General features: G+C 39.4%; 1 protein-coding gene across 1 annotated transcript in view; it reads left to right on the plus strand.

The window, feature by feature from the left end:
* LOC128666610 (extracellular serine/threonine protein kinase FAM20C) overlaps positions 1-19,651 on the plus strand; it is a 217,547-nt gene that overhangs the window by 150,736 nt on the left and 47,160 nt on the right. The window contains exons 5-7 of the mRNA XM_053721308.1: positions 369-484; positions 18,691-18,871; positions 18,969-19,078. Of these exons, the coding sequence (XP_053577283.1) occupies positions 369-484; positions 18,691-18,871; positions 18,969-19,078 (407 nt within the window). The remainder of the gene's footprint in view (positions 1-368; positions 485-18,690; positions 18,872-18,968; positions 19,079-19,651) is intronic.

Below are 19,651 nucleotides of genomic sequence, written 5' to 3' on the forward strand. Positions count from 1 at the left end.
TCAGGGGTTAACTGAGTTGCTGGGAGCTGTACAGCTGTCTGTGAGCACCCAGTACTGTGATTTTTGCAGGATCATAAGATGTGCACCCAGTACAGTTTGAGAATGTAGTCTTTTTCCGTGTTTTGTATGTGTCTTGGGGAAATTACACAAGGCCTGTGCACCCTTGTGTGTATCTCAGTTTGTTTGACTGAAAGCATGCATTGTGTGGCTGTAGGCAGGGACCCAGGAGGGAAGAGACCTTGGTGTAGTCCGGGGCGTAAACCGTTTGGCCAAATGCTGTTACTAACTCCTCCATTTTTGCTTTTAATCTTGCTGTGTGCTTGCAAGAGAGTGACATATACTGTCTGACTGTTTACACCTCTTACCAGGATCCTAGACTATCGACGAATCCCGCCTGTGGTTGGCCGTGTGCTGAATATAACGAAGGAGGTGCGAGATATTACAACAGACAAGAAACTTGCCAAAACCTTCTACATCTCACCAGGTGAGAGGGCAGCCGAGAAGGGACATCACCTGAGATGTCCAGCCTTAGTAACCAGATGTGACCGTGTGACTGCAGACACTGGCTACTGTGATAGGAAAGGGCATTAATACCACAGGTTTTACCGACATGATACTATTCATCATCAGGAGTTTTACTGACATGATACTACTCATTATCAGGGGTTTTACTGACATGAGACTGTGCGTTATCAGTAGTTTTACTGACATGAAACTGTGCATTATCAGGAGTTTTACTGACACGAGACTGTGCGTTATCAGGAGTTTTACTGATGTGAGACTGTGCATTTTCAGGAGTTTTACTGACACGAGACTGTGCGTTTTCAGGAGTTTTACTGACATGATACTACTCATTATCAGGGGTTTTACTGACATGAGAATGTGCGTTATCAGGAGTTTTACTGACATGATACTACTCATTATCAGGAGTTTTACTGACACGAGACTGTGCGTTTTCAGGAGTTTTACTGACCTGATACTACTCATTATCAGGCGTTTTACTAACATGACACTGTGCGTTATCAGGAGTTTTACTGACACGAGACTGTGCGTTATCAGGAGTTTTACTGACACAAGACTGTGTGCGTTTTCAGGAGTTTTACTGACATGACACTGCGTTATCAGGAGTTTTACTGACATGATACTACTCATTATCAGGAGTTTTACTGACATGACACTGTGCGTTATCAGGAGTTTTACTGACACAAGACTGTGCATTTTCAGGAGTTTTACTGACATGATACTACTCATTATCAGGGGTTTTACTGACACGAGACTGTGTGTTATCAGTAGTTTAACTGACACAAGACCGTGCGTTATCAAGAGTTTTTTTTTTAAGATTTTTATTGAGGTTATTGCAAAAAAAATTACATGTAACATATGGTCTTTCACATCTAGTAGTCTTATACAGGAATCTTAGCATCTATGAGACAGCTATAAATATCAAAATAAAAAAATAAAATAAAAAAAATCCAACACATATTTAGTACAATCAGAAGGATAAAAACATCAAAAGCCATTTCCAAACAACCTATATCGTAATATCCCAAGAAAGTTGTTTACTTTACTCAAATGGTTGACTTAAATCAGGAGAAAGAACCTATACAGAGAATACCTAATTTAAAGTAGTAGGAAGGGGTATATCACTAGGGTTGGTGTCACCCGGTGCGGTAAGTTATGGTGTCACCCCCCCCAGAAAGCAGACACACACAAAAACACAGGCAAACACACATCCAAATACTCAGACACACTTAAAAACATACTCAGATGCACACACAAACACTCGGAAACACACTCAGACACACACACAAAAACACACACACAAAAACACTGAGACACACACACACACAAAAACTCAGACACACACATACAAAATATGTAAACTGCACTGCATTAATTATAAAGCTCATGCCTAGAGCTGCTCCCTGGCTCAGCAGAGCATCAAATGAAAGATAAACAGAGCACTCTAAAAATAAATCACTAAAGAAAAGTTTTAGGTGCAAACTATGAAAATTCTGCTCTCTGACTCTGTTCCAAGTCTGTCAGTGCACAGCCCCGGGCCGCGTGCCTACCGCTTCTTATGGCCAATCACCTCTGCACTTTGCCCACCCCCAGACCCCCGCCCGCCCTCCTACCTGTTCAGTGTGCACTTAGTGTACCGTAACCGTACCGGTCTGGTGGGCATCATACGTGTCTCCTTCACTTTAAAGACAGTGTCAAACAGTCATGCGGTCAGGTGCCAGGCATCCCCTCATGATTTGCCAGTTCCCGTTTAGAGAGACATCACAGCAGTGAGTGACTCCACTGCTCCACATGTCACTGAGCAGTGAGCACTGATAGGCAGGCAGGTTTAGGCTAGCAGCGCAACTTTGCAAGCCCCACGGCATGCCTACAACATTCATAGTGAAATTGGGCAGGGGAGAAGCAAAGTATAAACAAGCAAAAGCAGCCGGGAAAACTATTTGTTGAAATTGCAGCACTTGCTCAAGGGGCAAAAAAATTGTGTGTCTACATCTTCCCCAGTCCCACCAATGTTCACAAATGCATCTCAACATTGTATTTCTTTGAATTTCAATAAAATTAAAAAAAAATAAAAAAAAAATTTTTTTTTTTGGTGTCACCCCCTGGAGGGTGTCACCCGGGTGCAGCATGCCCCCCCCGCCCCCCCCCCCCCCAGTGATGCCACTGCTAAGTACATTGAAACTTAGCATAGGGAGTTGCATATGGGATCTGTGTCCCTAAGCTTAACCAGTAAGCAATATAGTGGGGGGAATGGAGCGCAACATGAAACAGAAAATCTGTAACCTAGAAACTCTATCACGGTGGTGAATTTGAAAGCTTATATGCGAACCTAGCACACTCTTTTCGAATGCGCCAGCGTGACCTGAAAGCCCAGCAGCACACTTAGTTCGGCAATGAGATAGTATAGTGAATCAAGCACCCAGATATCCCAGGATAATTTAAAACCAAGAGATACCACTCTCAAATTAGGAGAGAGGATTGATATATAGTTCGAAAACATAGGACTATATGCAGCTACTACAGATATTGAGAAAAATACTAAAACTATAGGGTTGAAGTATACAGGTAAGCATGGGTAGGCCATCTCGGCCACAGACAGCCCCCCACCCTCTGTACATAATACAATTACAACCTATAGGTATAATGTAATGACACTAGATTGCTCCATATGGGTTTAGGAATGTACAGGCTACACATCAATATAAACGTCATCCACCCTCTAATATCTAAAGCAACGTGTCTGCAATACAGTGCACACAGTCAGCTAAATACAATAATAAACAATAGCCAAGTCCAAGACTAAACTATCACTTGCTGAGTTAGGTCAAACATTTAAACCTACTAAGGAGTGTCAAGCCTACTATATACTCCCCTGGAAATATTTCTAATAATCTAACAGTTAAGATGCCATTTTGTATAAGTTCATTTAATACCCCAGTGATCTCACATCAAACAGTTAAAACACAGGGTACATATATAACAAATACAAACATAGTGGGGGGAGAGATGTAGCAGATAGCAGGGTTACCTTAATCTGAAAAATATGAAAACCGTAAACTGCAACTTTAAACATGAGACAGAATTATTCAATTATATAGTACAGTATTGCAGCATGATTTAAAATAACTGTTATAACAAAATGGTTATCTCTCACCTTTCTTAACTAATAAAGGCTCTGTGCAAAAGTCAATTATGCAAAGTATCACCAAACTAAGCTAACAGAAGGTAGACCTCTAGTATATATATAGTATACTTTCAAATAACGTGAAGTGAGAACCACAAAACGTGGCACAAGAACATATGGGTCAAATATTGAAATTTGTGCAGGATAAAATAGGGATTATAGGAAAACAATGGGCTCTATATGGCTGGTAACTTTATCTATAGAAAACATAAAACACCCATACTCCCAAAGGAATAAAAACATTATACTCCTCATAACTGTTAGTAAGTAGGAGAGTGGGTCAATTATACCAGGAGTGGGTATACAATTCTAACCTCTAAATCCCAGCGGACATTGGTTCTGTTAGAAGCATTGTATAACAGATTTGAATGTCAAACTGTGTGAAACACATAACAGTAAACTTTCCATTAAAGAATAACAAGGAAAGCATAATATTAAAGTAAATTATAGAAAAGTCTCAGTGTCCACATTTGCTTTGTGGGTATAAAGGCTGTCTCTGAATTAACCGATGCCTCTTCTGAGGCCACAGGAAGTATATTGCTCACATTGCCTAAGTCCAAGCAGAGACCACCAACCTGCGACAATGACCCAGTTCTGAGGGACCCAGCACAGTTGTAACTCGCAAGCTCCACATCCATACAACCACATATTATCTCTGCCAGGTAGTCCATTCTTCTCAAAGTAGCTCCGATAGATTATCTGGTAATCAGAAGTCATGCGCAGTCCTCGCGCCCATATCCACTCTTTAGTACACAGCAACGCGTTTATCAGTATCTCCTCTCTCAGGCCACCACAAAACGCATCCGACTGTAAGCCATGCGGTTCAGCAATGGCCTCCAAATCCTTTCCAGCTTCCTGAACATTGGTCTGCCCAGCCGCCTTGATAATAAAGATGGCGGTCGCACAGCCTCTACTACACCCTCTGCACCATCACACTTCCTTACACAAACAGATAGGGTAGCTGAAGAGGTAGTGTGAAAGTCTGGAGACTTGAAAGCTCTGACCACTAAATCCAAGAGAGCTCCGGCATAATGATCTAGCAGATCATGTAGCTGACTGAGAATTATTGTGTCCATATCGTCGCACACTCAATCTAGGCCAGTAAAAGGTGGAGATTATAAGTTGCCAAAATTAGAGCCTTGAACACTGCAATGTTTCCCAAAAGCAGTAACAAGATAATTTACCATGTGCACTTCCAGATCAGGGTTAAAAATAGGAAAAGTAGGTAATAAATCCTTTAAAATTATAGCTTAAGTTAGGAGCTCCAGAAATGTGCGTCTTATCCCAGTGATAGTTAGCTCCGCCCCCTGCGTTATCAAGAGTTTTACTGACACAAGACTGCGTTATCAGGAGTTTTACTGACATGACCCTGCTGGTTATCAGGAGATTTACTGACACAAGACTGTGCGTTATCAGGAGTTTTACTGACACAAGACTGCGTTATCAGGAGTTTTACTGACACAAGACTGCGTTATCAGGAGTTTTACTGACACAAGACTGCGTTATCAGGAGTTTTACTGACACAAGACTGCGTTATCAGGAGTTTTACTGACACAAGACTGCGTTATCAGGAGTTTTACTGACACAAGTCTGCGTTATCAGGAGTTTTACTGACACAAGACTGCGTTATCAGGAGTTTTACTGACACAAGACTGCGTTATCAGGAGTTTTACTGACACAAGACTGCGTTATCAGGAGTTTTACTGACACAAGACTGTGCGTTATCAGGAGTTTTACTGACACAAGACTGCGTTATCAGGAGTTTTACTGACACAAGACTGCGTTATCAGGAGTTTTACTGACACAAGACTGCGTTATCAGGAGTTTTACTGACACAAGACTGCGTTATCAGGAGTTTTACTGACACAAGACTGCGTTATCAGGAGTTTTACTGACACAAGACTGCGTTATCAGGAGTTTTACTGACACAAGACTGCGTTATCAGGAGTTTTACTGACATGAGACTGCACATTATCGGGGGGGGGGGGGGTTACTGAAATGAGACTGCATATTATCAGGGGCTTATTTCTTCCACTGATTACAAAGTTGCTCACCAGGAAACAGATGGCAAAGATTTCTCAGCAAAACTTTAAGAGTAATTATTTATTATGAGTTACTTTCTGAATTGCTTTTCAACTCAATATGGTTGCCCGAAGCATCACTAATACCATTAATACTAATACCATTTATACTATTGCCATTAATACCAATACCATTAATGCTAATAGCAATAATACTAATATCATTAATACTGGGCTATGCAGTAAATATAATTCCCATAGGTAGTTCACAGATACACTAAACTGTGTAGCCATATGAAAGGCTAGTAAGCTAACCGATTGTGAACTCTAGCAGTTAGGGCTTTATCAGCAGTTAAAGGGACAGTCAACTCAAAAATTGTTATGTTTAAAAAGATAGATAACGCCTTTACAACCCATTCCCCAGCTTTGCACAACCAACACAGTTATATTAATTTACTCTATAACCATTAAACCTCTAAATTTCTGCCTGTTTCTAAGTCCCTAAAGATAGCTCCATGATCACATGCTTTTGTATTTGCTTTTCACATGAGGGGAATAGTCTTTTCTTTCATGTAATTGGCAAGAGTCCATGAGCTAGTGACATATGGGATATACAATCCTACCAGGAGGGGCAAAGTTTCCCAAACCTCAAAATGCCTATAAATACACCCCTCACCACACCCACAATTCAGTTTTACAAACTTTGCCTCCTATGGAGGTGGTGAAGTAAGTTTGTGCTAAGATTTCTACGTTGATATGCGCTTCTCAGCATTGTTGAAGCCCGATTCCTCTCAGAGTACAGCGAATGTCAGAGGGACGTGAAGGGAGTATCACTTATTTGAATACGATGATTTCCCTAACGGGGATCTATTTCATAGGTTCTCTGTTATCGGTCGTAGAGATTCATCTCCTACCTCCCTTTTCAGATCGACGATATAATCTCAATTTACCATTACCTCTACTAAAAACTGTTTTAGTACTGGTTTGGCTATCTGCTATATGTGGATGGGTGTCTTTTGGTAAGTATGTTTTCATTACTTAAGACACTCTCAGCTATGGTTTGGCACTTTATGCATTTATATAAAGTTCTAAATATATGTATTGTACTTATATTTGCCATGAGTCAGGTTCATGCATTTCCTTCTGCAGACTGTCAGTTTCATATTTGGGAATGTAAACATTTTTAAGATTAAGAAATTTATTTCTTACCTGGGGTTTAGTCTTTTTTCAATTGACTACTTCTTGCAATTGCGGGTATTAGGCCCGCGGGTGCGTCAAATGCTAAACTTTATTGCGTCATTCTTGGCCCAAAAAAAACTTTTGCCACGAAAAAGTACGTTTATGACGCAACTTCGTAATTTCTGGTGTCATACGTGACGCTGAGACCTTTCACACGGCAGCGTCATTAGTGACGCAAGTGTGTCATTTCCGGTCATTTTTGGCGCCAAAAAAGAGTTTACGTTACGTTGTGCGTCATACTTGGCGCCAAACTTTTTTCATTATTTCAATACCCCTTGTTTGTTTGCCTCTTGCTTTTTGCTTTCAGAGGCCTATGCTATTGCATTTTTTCCCATTCCTGAAACTGTCATATAAGGAAATAGATAATTTTGCTTTATATGTTGTTTTTTCTCTTACATTGTGCAACATGTCCCAATCTGATCCTGTCTCAGAAGTTTCTGCTGGAACATTGCTGTCTGACATCGGTTCTACCAAAGCTAAGTGCATTTGTTGTAAATTATTCCACCGAATGTCATTTGTAATAGTTGTCATGATAAACTTTTACATGCAGATAGTGTTTCCATCAGTAATAGTACATTGCCAGTTGCAGTTCCTTCAAATTCTAATGTACATGATATACCTGTGAATTTTAAAGAATTTGTTTCTGATTCTATTATGAAGGCTTTGTCTGCATTTCCACCTACTAATAAACGTAAAAGGTCTTTTAAAACTTCTAATTTAGCTGATGAAATTTTAAATGACCAACAACATAATAATTCATCCTCTTCTGATGAGGATCTATCTGAAACAGAAGATCCTTCCTCAGACATTGACACTGACAAATCTACTTATTTATTTAAAATAGAGTATATGCGTTGTTTATTAAAAGAAGTGTTAATTACTTTGGATGTTAAGGTAACCAGTCCTATTGACGTTCAGTCTAATAAACGTTTAAATGTTGTTTTTATACCTCCTGTGGTTTCCCCAGGGGTTTTTCCCATTCCTGAGGCTATTTCTGATATGATTTCTAGGGAATAAGCCAGGTACTTCTTTTATTCCTTCTTCAAGGTTTAAAAAATTGTATCCTTTACCAGCAAAATCTATAGAGTTTTGGGAAAAAATCCCCAGAGTTGATGGGGCTATTTCTATTCTTGCTAAACGTACCACTATTCCTATGGAAGATAACACTTCCTTTAAGGATCCTTTAGATAAGAAGCTTGAATCTTATCTAAGGAAGGCCTATTTATATTCAGGTCATCTTCTCAGACCTGCTATTTCTTTGGCCGATGTTGCGGCTGCATCAACTTTCTGGTTGGAAAATTTAGCGCAACACGAATTGGATTCTGACATATATAGCGTTGTTCGCTTACTGCAACATGCTAATCATATTATTTGTGATGCCATTTTTTATATTATCAAAATTGATGTTAGATCCATGTCTTTAGCTGTTTTAGCTAGAAGAGCTTTGTGGCTTAAATCTTGGAATGCTGATATGACATCTAAATCTAGATTACTATCTATTTCTTTCCAAGGTAATAATTTATTTGGTTCTCAGTTGGATTCTATTATTTCAACTATCACTGGGGAAAAGGAGTTTTTTTGCCTCAGGATAAAAAACCTAAGGGTAAATCTAAGGCTTCTAACCATTTTCGTTCCTTTTGTCAGAATAAGGAACAAAAACTCAATCCTTCCCCTAAGGAATCTGCTTCCAATTGGAAGCCTTCCTCAAATTGGAATAAATCCAAGCCATTTAGGAAAGCAAAGTCAGTCCCTAAATCCGCATGAAGGTGCGGCCCTCATGGTAGGGGGCAGATTAAGGTTTTTCAAGGATTTTTGGATAAAATCTGTTCAAAATCATTGGATTCAGAGCATTGTCTCTCAAGGGTATCTAATAGGATTCAAAGTAAGACCTCATGTGAGAAGATTTTTTCTCTCACGCATTCCTGTAAATCCAGTAAAAGCTCAGGCTTTTCTGAAGTGTGTTTCAGACCTGGAATCTTCAGGGGTAATCATGCCAGTTCCTCCTCAGGAACAAGGTTTGGGGTTTTATTCAAACCTATTCATTGTAACAAAGAAAGAAAATTTATTCAGACCGGTTCTGGATCTAAAAATTTTGAATCGTTATGTAAGAGTACCAACTTTCAAGATGGTGACTAAAAGGACTATTCTGCCTTTTGTTCATCGAGGACATTATATGTCCACAATAGACTTGCAGGATGCATACCTTCATATTCCGATTCATCCAGAACACTTTCAGTTTCTGAGATTCTCTTTTCTAGACAAGCATTACCAATTTGTTGCTCTTCCATTTGGCCTAGCAACAGCTACAAGAATCTTTTCAAAGGTTCTGGGTGCCCTACTATCTGTAATCAGAGAACAGGGTATTGCTGTGTTTCCTTATTTGGACGATATCTTGGTACTAGCTCAGTCTTTACATACTGCAGAATCTCACACGAATCAACTAGTGTTGTTTCTTCGTAAACATGGTTGGAGGATCAATTTACCAAAAAGTTTCTTGATTCCTCAGACAAGGGTCACCTTTTTAGGCTTCCAGATAGATTCAGTGTCCATGACTCTGTCTCTAACAGACAAGAAACGTTTGAAATTGGTCGCAGCATGCTGGCTCCTTCAGTCTCAGTCATTCCCTTCAGTGGCTATGTGCATGGAAGTTTTAGGTCTCATGACTGCAGCATCGGACGCGATCCCCTTTGCTCGTTTTCACATGAGACCTCTACAGCTTTCTATGCTGAATCAATGGTGCAGGGATTATACAAAGATATCACAATTAATATCTTTGAATCCCAATGTATGACACTCTCTGACATGGTGGATAGATCACCATCGTTTGGTTCAAGGTGCTTCTTTTGTTCGCCCAACCTGGACTGTGATCACAACAGATGCAAGTCTTTCAGGTTGGGGAGCTGTTTGGGGATCTCTGACAGCACAAGGGGTTTGGAAATCTCAAGAGGCGAGATTACCAATAAATTATTTTAGAACTCCGTGCAATTCTCAGGGCTCTTCAGTTCTGGCCTCTGCTAAAGAGAGAACCGTTCATTTGTTTTCAGACAGACAATATCACAACTGTGGCTTATGTCAATTATCAGGGTGGGACTCACAGTCCCCAAGCTATGAAAGAAGTATCTTGGATACTTGCCTGGGTGGAATCCAGCTCCTGTCTAATCTCTGCGGTGCATATCCCAGGTGTAGACAATTGGCAGGCGGATTATCTCAGCCGCCAGACTTTACATCCAGGGGAGTGGTCTCTCCATCCAGATGTGTTTTCTCAGATTGTTCAGATGTGGGGGCTTCCAGAGATAGATCTCATGGCCTCTCATCTAAACAAGAAACTTCCCAGATACCTGTCCAGGTCCAGGGATGTTCAGGCGGAAGCAGTGGATGCGCTGACACTTCCTTGGTGTTATCAACCTGCTTACATCTTCCCGCCTCTAGTTCTCCTTCCAAGAGTGATCTTCAAAATCATCATGGAACAGTCTTTTGTGTTGCTGGTGGCTCCAGCATGGCCACACAGGTTTTGGTATGCAGATCTGGTTCGGATGTCCAGTTGCCCGCCTTGGCCACTTCCGTTACGGCCGGACCTACTATCTCAAGGTCCGTTTTTCCATCAGGATCTCAAATCATTAAAATTGAAGGTATGGAAATTGAACGCTTAGTTCTAAGTCATAGAGGTTTCTATGACTCAGTAATTAATACTATGTTACAAGCTCATAAATCTGTCTCTAGAAAGATTTATTATAGAGTTTGGAAGACTTACATTTCATGGTGTTCTTCTCATAAATTCTCCTGGCATTCTTTTAGAATTCCTAGAATTTTACAGTTCCTTCAGGATGGTTTGGATAAGGGTTTGTCTGCAAGTTCCTTGAAAGGGCAAATCTCCGCTCTTTCTGTTTTATTTCACAGAAAGATTGCTATACTTCCTGATATTCACTGTTTTGTACAGGCTTTAGTTCATATTAAGCCTGTCATTAAATCAATTTCTCCTCTTTGGAGTTTTAATTTGGTTCTGAAGGCTTTACAGGCTCCTCCATTTGAGCCTATGCATTATTTGGACATTAAACTACTTTCTTGGAAAGTCAAGTGTTGTTCCTTTTGGCTATCTCTTCTGCTAGAAGAGTTTCTGAGCTATCTGCTCTTTCTTGTGAGTCTCCTTTTTTGATTTTTCATCAGGATAAGACAGTTTTGCGGACTTCTTTTCAATTTTTACCTAAGGTTGTGAATTCTAACAACATTAGTAGAGAAATTGTTGTCCCTTCCTTGTGTCCTAATCCTAAAAATTCTTTGGAGAGATCCTTACATTCTTTGGATGTGGTAAGAGCTTTGAAATATTATGTGGAAGCTACTAAAGATTTCAGGAAGACTTCCAGTCTATTTGTTTTATTTTCTGGTCCTAGGAAAGGTCAGAAGGCTTCTGCTATTTCCTTGGCTTCTTGGTTGAAACTTTTGATTCATCAAGCTTATTTGGAGTCGGGTCAGGCCCCGCCTCAGAGAATTACAGCTCATTCTACTAGATCAGTCTCCACTTCGTGGGCTTTTAAGAATGAAGCTTCAGTTGATCAGATTTGCAAAGCGGCTACTTGGTCCTCTTTGCATACATTTACTAAATTCTACCGTTTTGATGTATTTGCTTCTTCGGAAGCAGTTTTTGGTAGAAAAGTTCTTCAGGCAGCTGTTTCAATTTGATTCTTCTGCTTTTTTATTTAATTTTTTTTCTTTCAAAAATGAAAATAAACTTATTTTTTTTTGGGTTGTGGATTAATTTTTTCAGTGAAATATGGCTGTTTTTATTTTTATTCCCTCCCTCTCTAGTGACTCTTGAGTGGAAGACTCCACATCTTGGGTATTGATATCCCATATGTCACTAGCTCATGGACTCTTGCCAATTACATGAAAGAAAACATAATTTATGTAAATTCATTTCTTTCATATTGGCAAGAGTCCATGAGGCCCACCCTTTTTATGGTAGTTATGATTTTTTGTATAAAGCACAATTATTTCCAAATTTCCTTTGTTGATGCTTTCTACTCCTTTCTTTATTACCCCACTGCTTGGCTATTCATTAAACTGAATTGTGGGTGTGGTGAGGGGTGTATTTATAGGCATTTTGAGGTTTGGGAAACTTTGCCCCTCCTGGTAGGATTGTATATCCCATATGTCACTAGCTCATGGACTCTTGCCAATATGAAAGAAATGAATTTATCAGGTAAGTTCTTACATAAATTATGTTTTTTCAATTTTACTTGTTTTTTTCTTGGAAAATTTGTGGGCAAATTAGGCTCGTGAGGGTGCAAAATGCTGTTATTTATTGCGTCATTCTTGGCGCGAGAATTTTTTTTGGCCTCGAATGTGCGTTGGTCATGACGCAAGTTCGTCATTTCCTGTGTCATGATGCAAGTTCGTCATTTCCTTCGTCTTAGTTGACGCTAGGTTGTTTGGCGTGAAATTGTGTTATGACGCGAATTGCATCATTTCCGGATGTTTGTTGGCGCCAAAAAAATTCTCAACTTCCTTTTGCATTGTGCGTCATACTTGGCGCCAAAAAAAATTAGTTTTATTTTACCTAATTTTCTATATGCTCCTTGCCTTCTTTATGCTCAGAGGGCTATGCTATTTGCTTTTTTTGCCAAATTTAGCACTTGCATTTTTTCCCATTCCTGAAACTGCTACAGTATATGTGGAAATAAGATATTTCTGTTTAATGTTATTTTTTCTTTTACATTTTACAAGATGTCTCAATCTGATCCTGTCACAGAAGCTGCTGTAGGAACCATGCTGCTTGAACACAGTTCTACCAAAGCTAAGTGTATCTGTTGTAAGCTAGTGGAGATTATATCTCCACATGTAGTATGTAACAGTTGTCATGATAAGCTTTTGAATGCAGAGAAGGTTTCTATCAGTGCAAGTACAGTATCTGTTGTTCCTTCAACATCTAAAGTACATGATATCCCTGTTGATATGAAAATTTATATTGCTGATGCAATACAGAAGGCTATGGCTGCTATACCGCCTTCAAATAAACGCAAAAGGTCTTTTAAAACTTCTCATAATACTGATGAAATTTGTAATGACCGACAACATACTGATATATCCTCCTCTGATGAGGATCTCTCTGGTTCAGAGGATCCAACTTCAGACATTGACACTGATAAATCATCTTATCTTTTTAAGATTGAGTATAATAGTTCTTTGTTAAAGAAGTGCTAATAACTTTGGACATTGAGGAGTCTGGTCCTCTTGATAATAAATCCAGTAAACGTTTAAATTCTGTCTATAAACCTCCTGTGACTACTCCTGAGGTTTTTCCTGTTCCTGATGCCATTTCTGATGTGATTGCTAAGGAATAGTCTAAGGCTGGTACTACTTTTGTTCCTTCTTCAAGGTTTAAAAAGTTATATCCTTTGCCAGTGGCTAGATTAGAGTTTTGGGGAAAAGTCCCTAAGGTTGATAGGGCTATTTCTACTCTTGCTAAACATACTACTATTCCTATGGAAGATAGTGCCTCTTTTAAGGATCCTTTAGATAGGAAAATTGAATCTTATCTAAGGAAAGCTTATTTGCATTCTGGCTATATGCTCAGACCTGCCATTTCTATGGCTGATATTGTGGCTGCATCAACTTTTTGGTTGGATAGATTAGCACAACGGGAAAAAGACTCCGATTTGCATAGCATTGTTCGTTTGCTTCAACATGCTAATTATTTTATCTGTGATGCTATTTTTGATATCATCAAGATACATTTTAAACCTATGTCTTTAGCTATTTTAGCTAGAAGAGCTTTATGGCTCAAATCATGGAATGCTGACATGGTATCTAAATCTAGGTTACTATCTCTTTCATTCCAGGGTAATAATTTGTTTGGTTCCCAGTTGGATTCAATTATTTCCACTATTACTGGGGGGAAGGGAGTTTTTTTGCCTCAAGATAAAAAGTCTAAAGGCAAATCTAGAGCTTCTAATCGGTTTCGTTCCTTTCGACAGAATAGAGAAGAGAAAACCACTCCTTCCCCTAAGGACTCTGGCTCCAATTGGAAGCCTTCCTCGAATGGGAATAAATCCAATCATCACAAGAAAACAAAGCCAGCCCCTAAGACTGCATAAAGGTGCGGCCCTCGATCCAGTTTTACTGGTAGGGGGCAGATTGAAATTATTTCAAGACGTTTGAATCATTGGATTCAGAATATTGTCTCCCAGGGGTATCGAATAGGTTTCAGAATAAGACCTCCTGTGAGAAGATTTTTTCTCTCTCACGTTCCAACAAATCCTGTGAAAGCTCTGGATTTTCTGAAATGTGTTTCAGATTTAGAGCTTTCAGGAGCGATTGTACCAGTTCCAATTCTGGAACAGGGTCTGGGTTTTTATTCAAATCTATGCATTGTCCCGAACAAGGAAAATTCTTTCAGACCAGTTCTGGATCTGAAGTTTTTGAATAATTTTGTAAGAGTCCCAACTTTCAAGATGGTGACTATTCTGCCTTTTGTTTAGCAAAGTCATTACATGTCCTCAATAGACTTACAGGATGTGTATCTTCATATTCAGATTCATCCAGACCACTATCGGTTTCTGAGATTCTCTTTTCTAGACAAGCATTACCAGTTTGTTGCTCTTCCATTTGGCCTAGCAACAGCTCCAAGAATCTTTTCGAAGGTTTTTGGTGCCCTTCTATCTGTAATCAGAGAGCAGGGTATTGCTGTGTTTCCTTATTTGGACAATATCTTGGTACTGGCTCAATCTTTTTATTTACTTCTGTTTTTTCTTCGAAGACATGGTTGGAGGATCAATTTACCAAAGAGTTCCTTGGTTCCTCAGACAAGGGTCAACTTTTTAGGTTTCCAGATAGATTCAGTGTCCATGACTTTGTCTTTAACAGACAAGAAAAGAATGAAACCTCCAGTCTCGATCAATCCCTTCAGTGGCTATGTGCATGGAAGTTTTAGGTCTCATGACTGCAGCATAGGACACAATCCCCTTTGCTCATTTTCATATGAGAACTCTGCAGCTTTGCATGCTGAATCAATGGTGCAGGGATTATACTCGGATATAACAGTTGATATACTTAAATCCCAACATTCAACTCTCTCTGTCCTGGTGGTTAGTCCATCATCGGATTATTCAAGGGGCCTCTTTTGTTCATCCTGCCTGGACTGTGATTTCAACAGATGCAAGTCTCCCAGGTTGAGGAGCTGTCTGGAGGTCTCTGACAGCACAAAGAGTTTGGAATCCTCAAGAGGCGAGATTACCAATCAATATTTTACAACTCCATGCTATTTTCAGGGCTCTTCAGATTTTGCCTCTGTTAAATAGAGAACCATTCATTTGTTTTCAAACAAACAATATCACTACTGTGGCATATGTCAATCATCAGGGTGGGACTCACAGTCCCCAAGCTATGAAAGAAGTATCCCGGATACTTGCTTGGGCAGAATCCAGCTCCTGTCTAATCTCTGTGGTTCATATCCCAGGTATAGACAATTGACTGCACAAAGAGTTTGGAATCCTCAAGAGGCGAGATTACCGATCAATATTTTACAACTCCATGCTATTTTCAGGGCTTTTCAGGCTTGGCCACTATTAAAGAGATAATTATTCATTTGTTTTCAGACAATATCACAACTGTGGCATATGTCAATCATCAAGGGGGCACTCGCAGTCCTTTAGCGATGAAAGAAGTATCTTGGATACTTTCTTGGGTGGAATCCAACTCCTGTCTAATGTCTGTGATACATATTCCAGGTGTAGACAATTGGGAAGCGGATTATCTCAGTCGTCAGTCTTTACATCCAGGGGAGTGGTCTCTCCATCCAGATGTATTTTGTCATATTGTACAGATGTGGGGTCTCCCTGAAATAGATCTAATGGCTTCCCATCTAAACAAGAAGCTTCCCAGGTACCTTTCAAGGTCCAGGGATCCTCAGGCGGAGATGGTGGATGCGTTGGCAGTTCCCTGGTTTTACCAACCTGCTTACATTTTTCTGCCTCTAGTTCTCCTTCCAAGGGTGATCTCCAAGATCATATTCGAACAATTGCATGTGTTTCTGATAGCACCAGCATGGCCTCACAGGTTTTGGTATGCGGACCTTGACCGGATATCCAGTTGCCAACCTTATCCATTTCCTTTAAGGCCAGAAATTCTGTCTCAAAGGCCATTTTTCCATCAGGATCTCAAATCGCTAAATTTGAAGGTATGGAAATTGAACGCTTAGTCATAGAGGTTTCTCTGACTCAGTGATTAATACTATGCTACAGGCTCATATGTCTGTTTCAACAAAGATTTATTATCGGGTTTGGAAAACCTATATTTCATGGTGTTTTTCTCATAAATTCTCTTGGCATTCTTTTAGAATTCCTAGAATTTTACAGTTTCTTCAGGATGGTTTGGATAAAGGTGTGTCTGCAAGTACTTTGAAGGGACAAATCTCTGTTCTGTTTTATTTCACAGAAAAATTGCTAATCTTCCTGATATTCACTGTTTTGTTCAAGCTTTAGTTCGTATCAAGCCTGGTAAATCAATCTCTCCTCCTTGGAGTCTTAATTTAGTTTTGAAGGCTTTGAAGGTTCCTCCTTTTGAGCCTATGCATTCTTTGGATATTAAACTACTTTCTTGGAAAGTGTTGTTCCTTTTGGCTATCCCTTCAGCTAGAAGAGTTTCTGAATTGTCTGCTCTCTCGTGAGTCTCCTTTTCTGATTTTCCATCAGGATAAGGCTGTTTTGCGGACTTCGTTTAAATTTCTTCCTAAGATTGTGAATTCTAACAACATTAGTAGGGAAATTGTTATTTCTTCCTTGTGTCCTAATCCCAAGAATACTCTTGAAAAATCTCTATATTCTTTGGATGTTGTAAGAGCTTTGAAATATTATGTTGAAGCTACTAAATATTTCAGGAAGTCTTCTAGTCTATTTGTTGTTTTTTTCTGGTCCTAGGAAAGGTCAGAAAGCCTCTGCCATTTCTTTGGCATCTTGGTTAAAGCTTTTGATTCACAAGGCTTATGTAGAGGCGGGACAGTCCCCTCCTCAGAGAATTACAGCTCATTCTACTAGATCAGTCACCACTTCTTGGGCTTTTAAGAATAAAGCTTCGGTTGATCAGATTTGCAAAGCAGCGACTTGGTCTTCTTTGCATACATTTACTAAATTTTACCATTTTGATCTATTTGCTTCTTCTGAAGCAGTCTTTGGTAGAAAAGTTCTTCAGGCAGCTGTTACAGTTTGAGTCTTCTGCTTATGATTTAAGTTTTTTTCTTGAAATTTATGTGAAATTTTTTTTAAGAAAGACTTCTTTTTTTGTGGATTTAATTTTTTCAGCGGAAATAGCTGTTTTTATTTTATCCCTCCCTTTCTAGCGACTCTTCTGTGGTCTCCCAAATCTTGAGTATTTCTATCCCATACGTCACTAGCACATAGACTCTTGTCCATTACATGAAAGAAAACATAATTTATGTAAGAACTTACCTGATAAATTCATTTGTTTCATATTGGCAAGAGTCCATGAGGCCCACCCTTTTTTATGGTGGTTATGATTTTTGTATAAAAAGCAGAATTTTATTTCTAGTTCCTCTTTTTGTATGCTTTTTTACTCCTTATTTTATCACCCCACTACTTGGCTATTCATTAAACTGAATTGTGGGTGTGGTGAGGAGTGTATTTATAGGCATTTTGAGGTTTGGGAAACTTTGTCCCTCCTGGTAGGATTGTATATTTCATACGTCACTAGCTCATGGACTCTTGCCAATATGAAAGAAATGATTTTATCATATCAGGTAAGTTCTTACATAAATTATGTTTTTATATAGTAAAGTCTCAAGCTTATTGCAAATTCTTAATGTTCTAATTACTGCATCTGCTCACAAATTGTATAATAAATACTAGAAAACAAAAGCTCTCAACAACTATTTACATTTACTCTATAGTATTATATATATGTAATGTGAACCTCATTTGCATATCTTACCAAGAATCCTTTGCTGCATTGGAAACAATGTATTCAGAGAGTTTCTGTGGGAAAAGCAAGTCTTCTCACTTGTCTAGATTTGTAAATGGGTTACACAATGAGTTATTTTCCCTACATTCTGTATTTAGTAGAGGATTTTAAACACACTTTTCCCCTCCCCACAATTTTAATAGTTGTGTATATATATGGAGAGCACTCTCACTTCAGGCCAATGTGCCAGGGTGCTGGTCTTTTGCAAAAAACGTGCCTTTAATGTAACGTTTCGTGGTCTGAGGAAGGGGATACGGTCCCCGAAACATTACATTACAGGCAAGTTTTTTTGCAAAAGACCAGCGAGTGGAAGCTATTGTTTATTTATATATATATATGCAGTATATCTCAGCAGTACCCATATGTAAAGCTCTGCAATAACAAGGAAGCATTTAAACTGTAATTTTGTTAACACAATTTAAATTGTTTTGCAGCTTAGGGACACACCACCTATTAAGTATGTTTTTTTTTATCTCCTCTGCTGTTAACAATTAGGGACATAAATTGATTCCTGCACTAGTCAAGCAATAATTTTGTAATATGTTGCAGGGTTAGTGTTCTGGATTATGTAGGATATACTCCAGCATCTCTTGGGTCAGTGGGAAAAACCACAATTTTTAATGATAAATTACAGGAAAAAGCAAGCAAATAGATAGTGAAAGAACACGGAACTACATATAGTTACATTTTATATTGGAATTCAGTTTTGGCTTTACCGTCCCTTTATGCCCACATCATGCCCTCTCTGTTCTCTAGCTAACAACGTGTGCTTCTACGGTGTGTGCTCATATTACTGCTCCACCGAGCACGCCCTGTGCGGGAAGCCTGATCAGCTGGAAGGGTCTATTGCCGCTTTCCTGCCGGACACGGCTCTGGCCAAGAGGAGGTCATGGCGCAGCCCCTGGCGACGATCATATCACAAGAGCAAGAAGGCTGAGTAAGTGCTACAGAGAATAAACGTACACGTGGTTAGGCAAAAAGTCTTATTCTTCATATTGTATCTGCTAAGTGACACCATGGTATTCCTTCTACAGCTGGGAGCTAAATCCTAAGTATTGTGACAGTGTTAAAGAGACCCCACCGTACAGCGAGGGGACTCGTCTTGTAGACTTGATAGACCTCTGTATTCTGGATTTCTTCATGGGTAAGTCATTAACCTATAGCAAATGTATCATTAAGACACTGCTCTCATGCACATAGCAACCATCTCCCATACTGCGACATCAGTGGCACTGGCCTCTTGCATGTATGATCTATACAGCATTTCCTTTTAGACAAGGTAGGCACCTGCCTAAGGGCACCTAGTCTGAGAGGGTCATCTGACTGATTGGTCAAATGATAAATGGGTGCAGTACCCATGTTACGTTCTGTGTATTGCACACTATGTATAGTAGATATGCACAGACTGGCAGTAGCGAGTGTGCATGATAGTAGTGACATCACTGGGCACAAGTGAGGAAGAAAGTCAGCGAGAGTCTAATTACACAAATGGTGGATCTCCAGTATGAGAGCAGATAGGAACCTTTGGTCTTTCATTGTCTTTCTAGTTTAAGCCATCAGCATACACATGATCCTCTATGTCACTCACACGCCAACATATACTGTAGTTACTGTACAGAGGTATGGTTACTATAAGGAGGTTGGAGTATGGTTACTATATAGGAGATGAGGTATTTGTTGTGGTCTCCAGAAGCTGCTATGGGGGATACATTTTGTG

Source organism: Bombina bombina, chromosome 7 (genome assembly GCF_027579735.1).
Source record: "Bombina bombina isolate aBomBom1 chromosome 7, aBomBom1.pri, whole genome shotgun sequence".
In the NCBI taxonomy this organism is placed as follows: domain Eukaryota; kingdom Metazoa; phylum Chordata; class Amphibia; order Anura; family Bombinatoridae; genus Bombina; species Bombina bombina.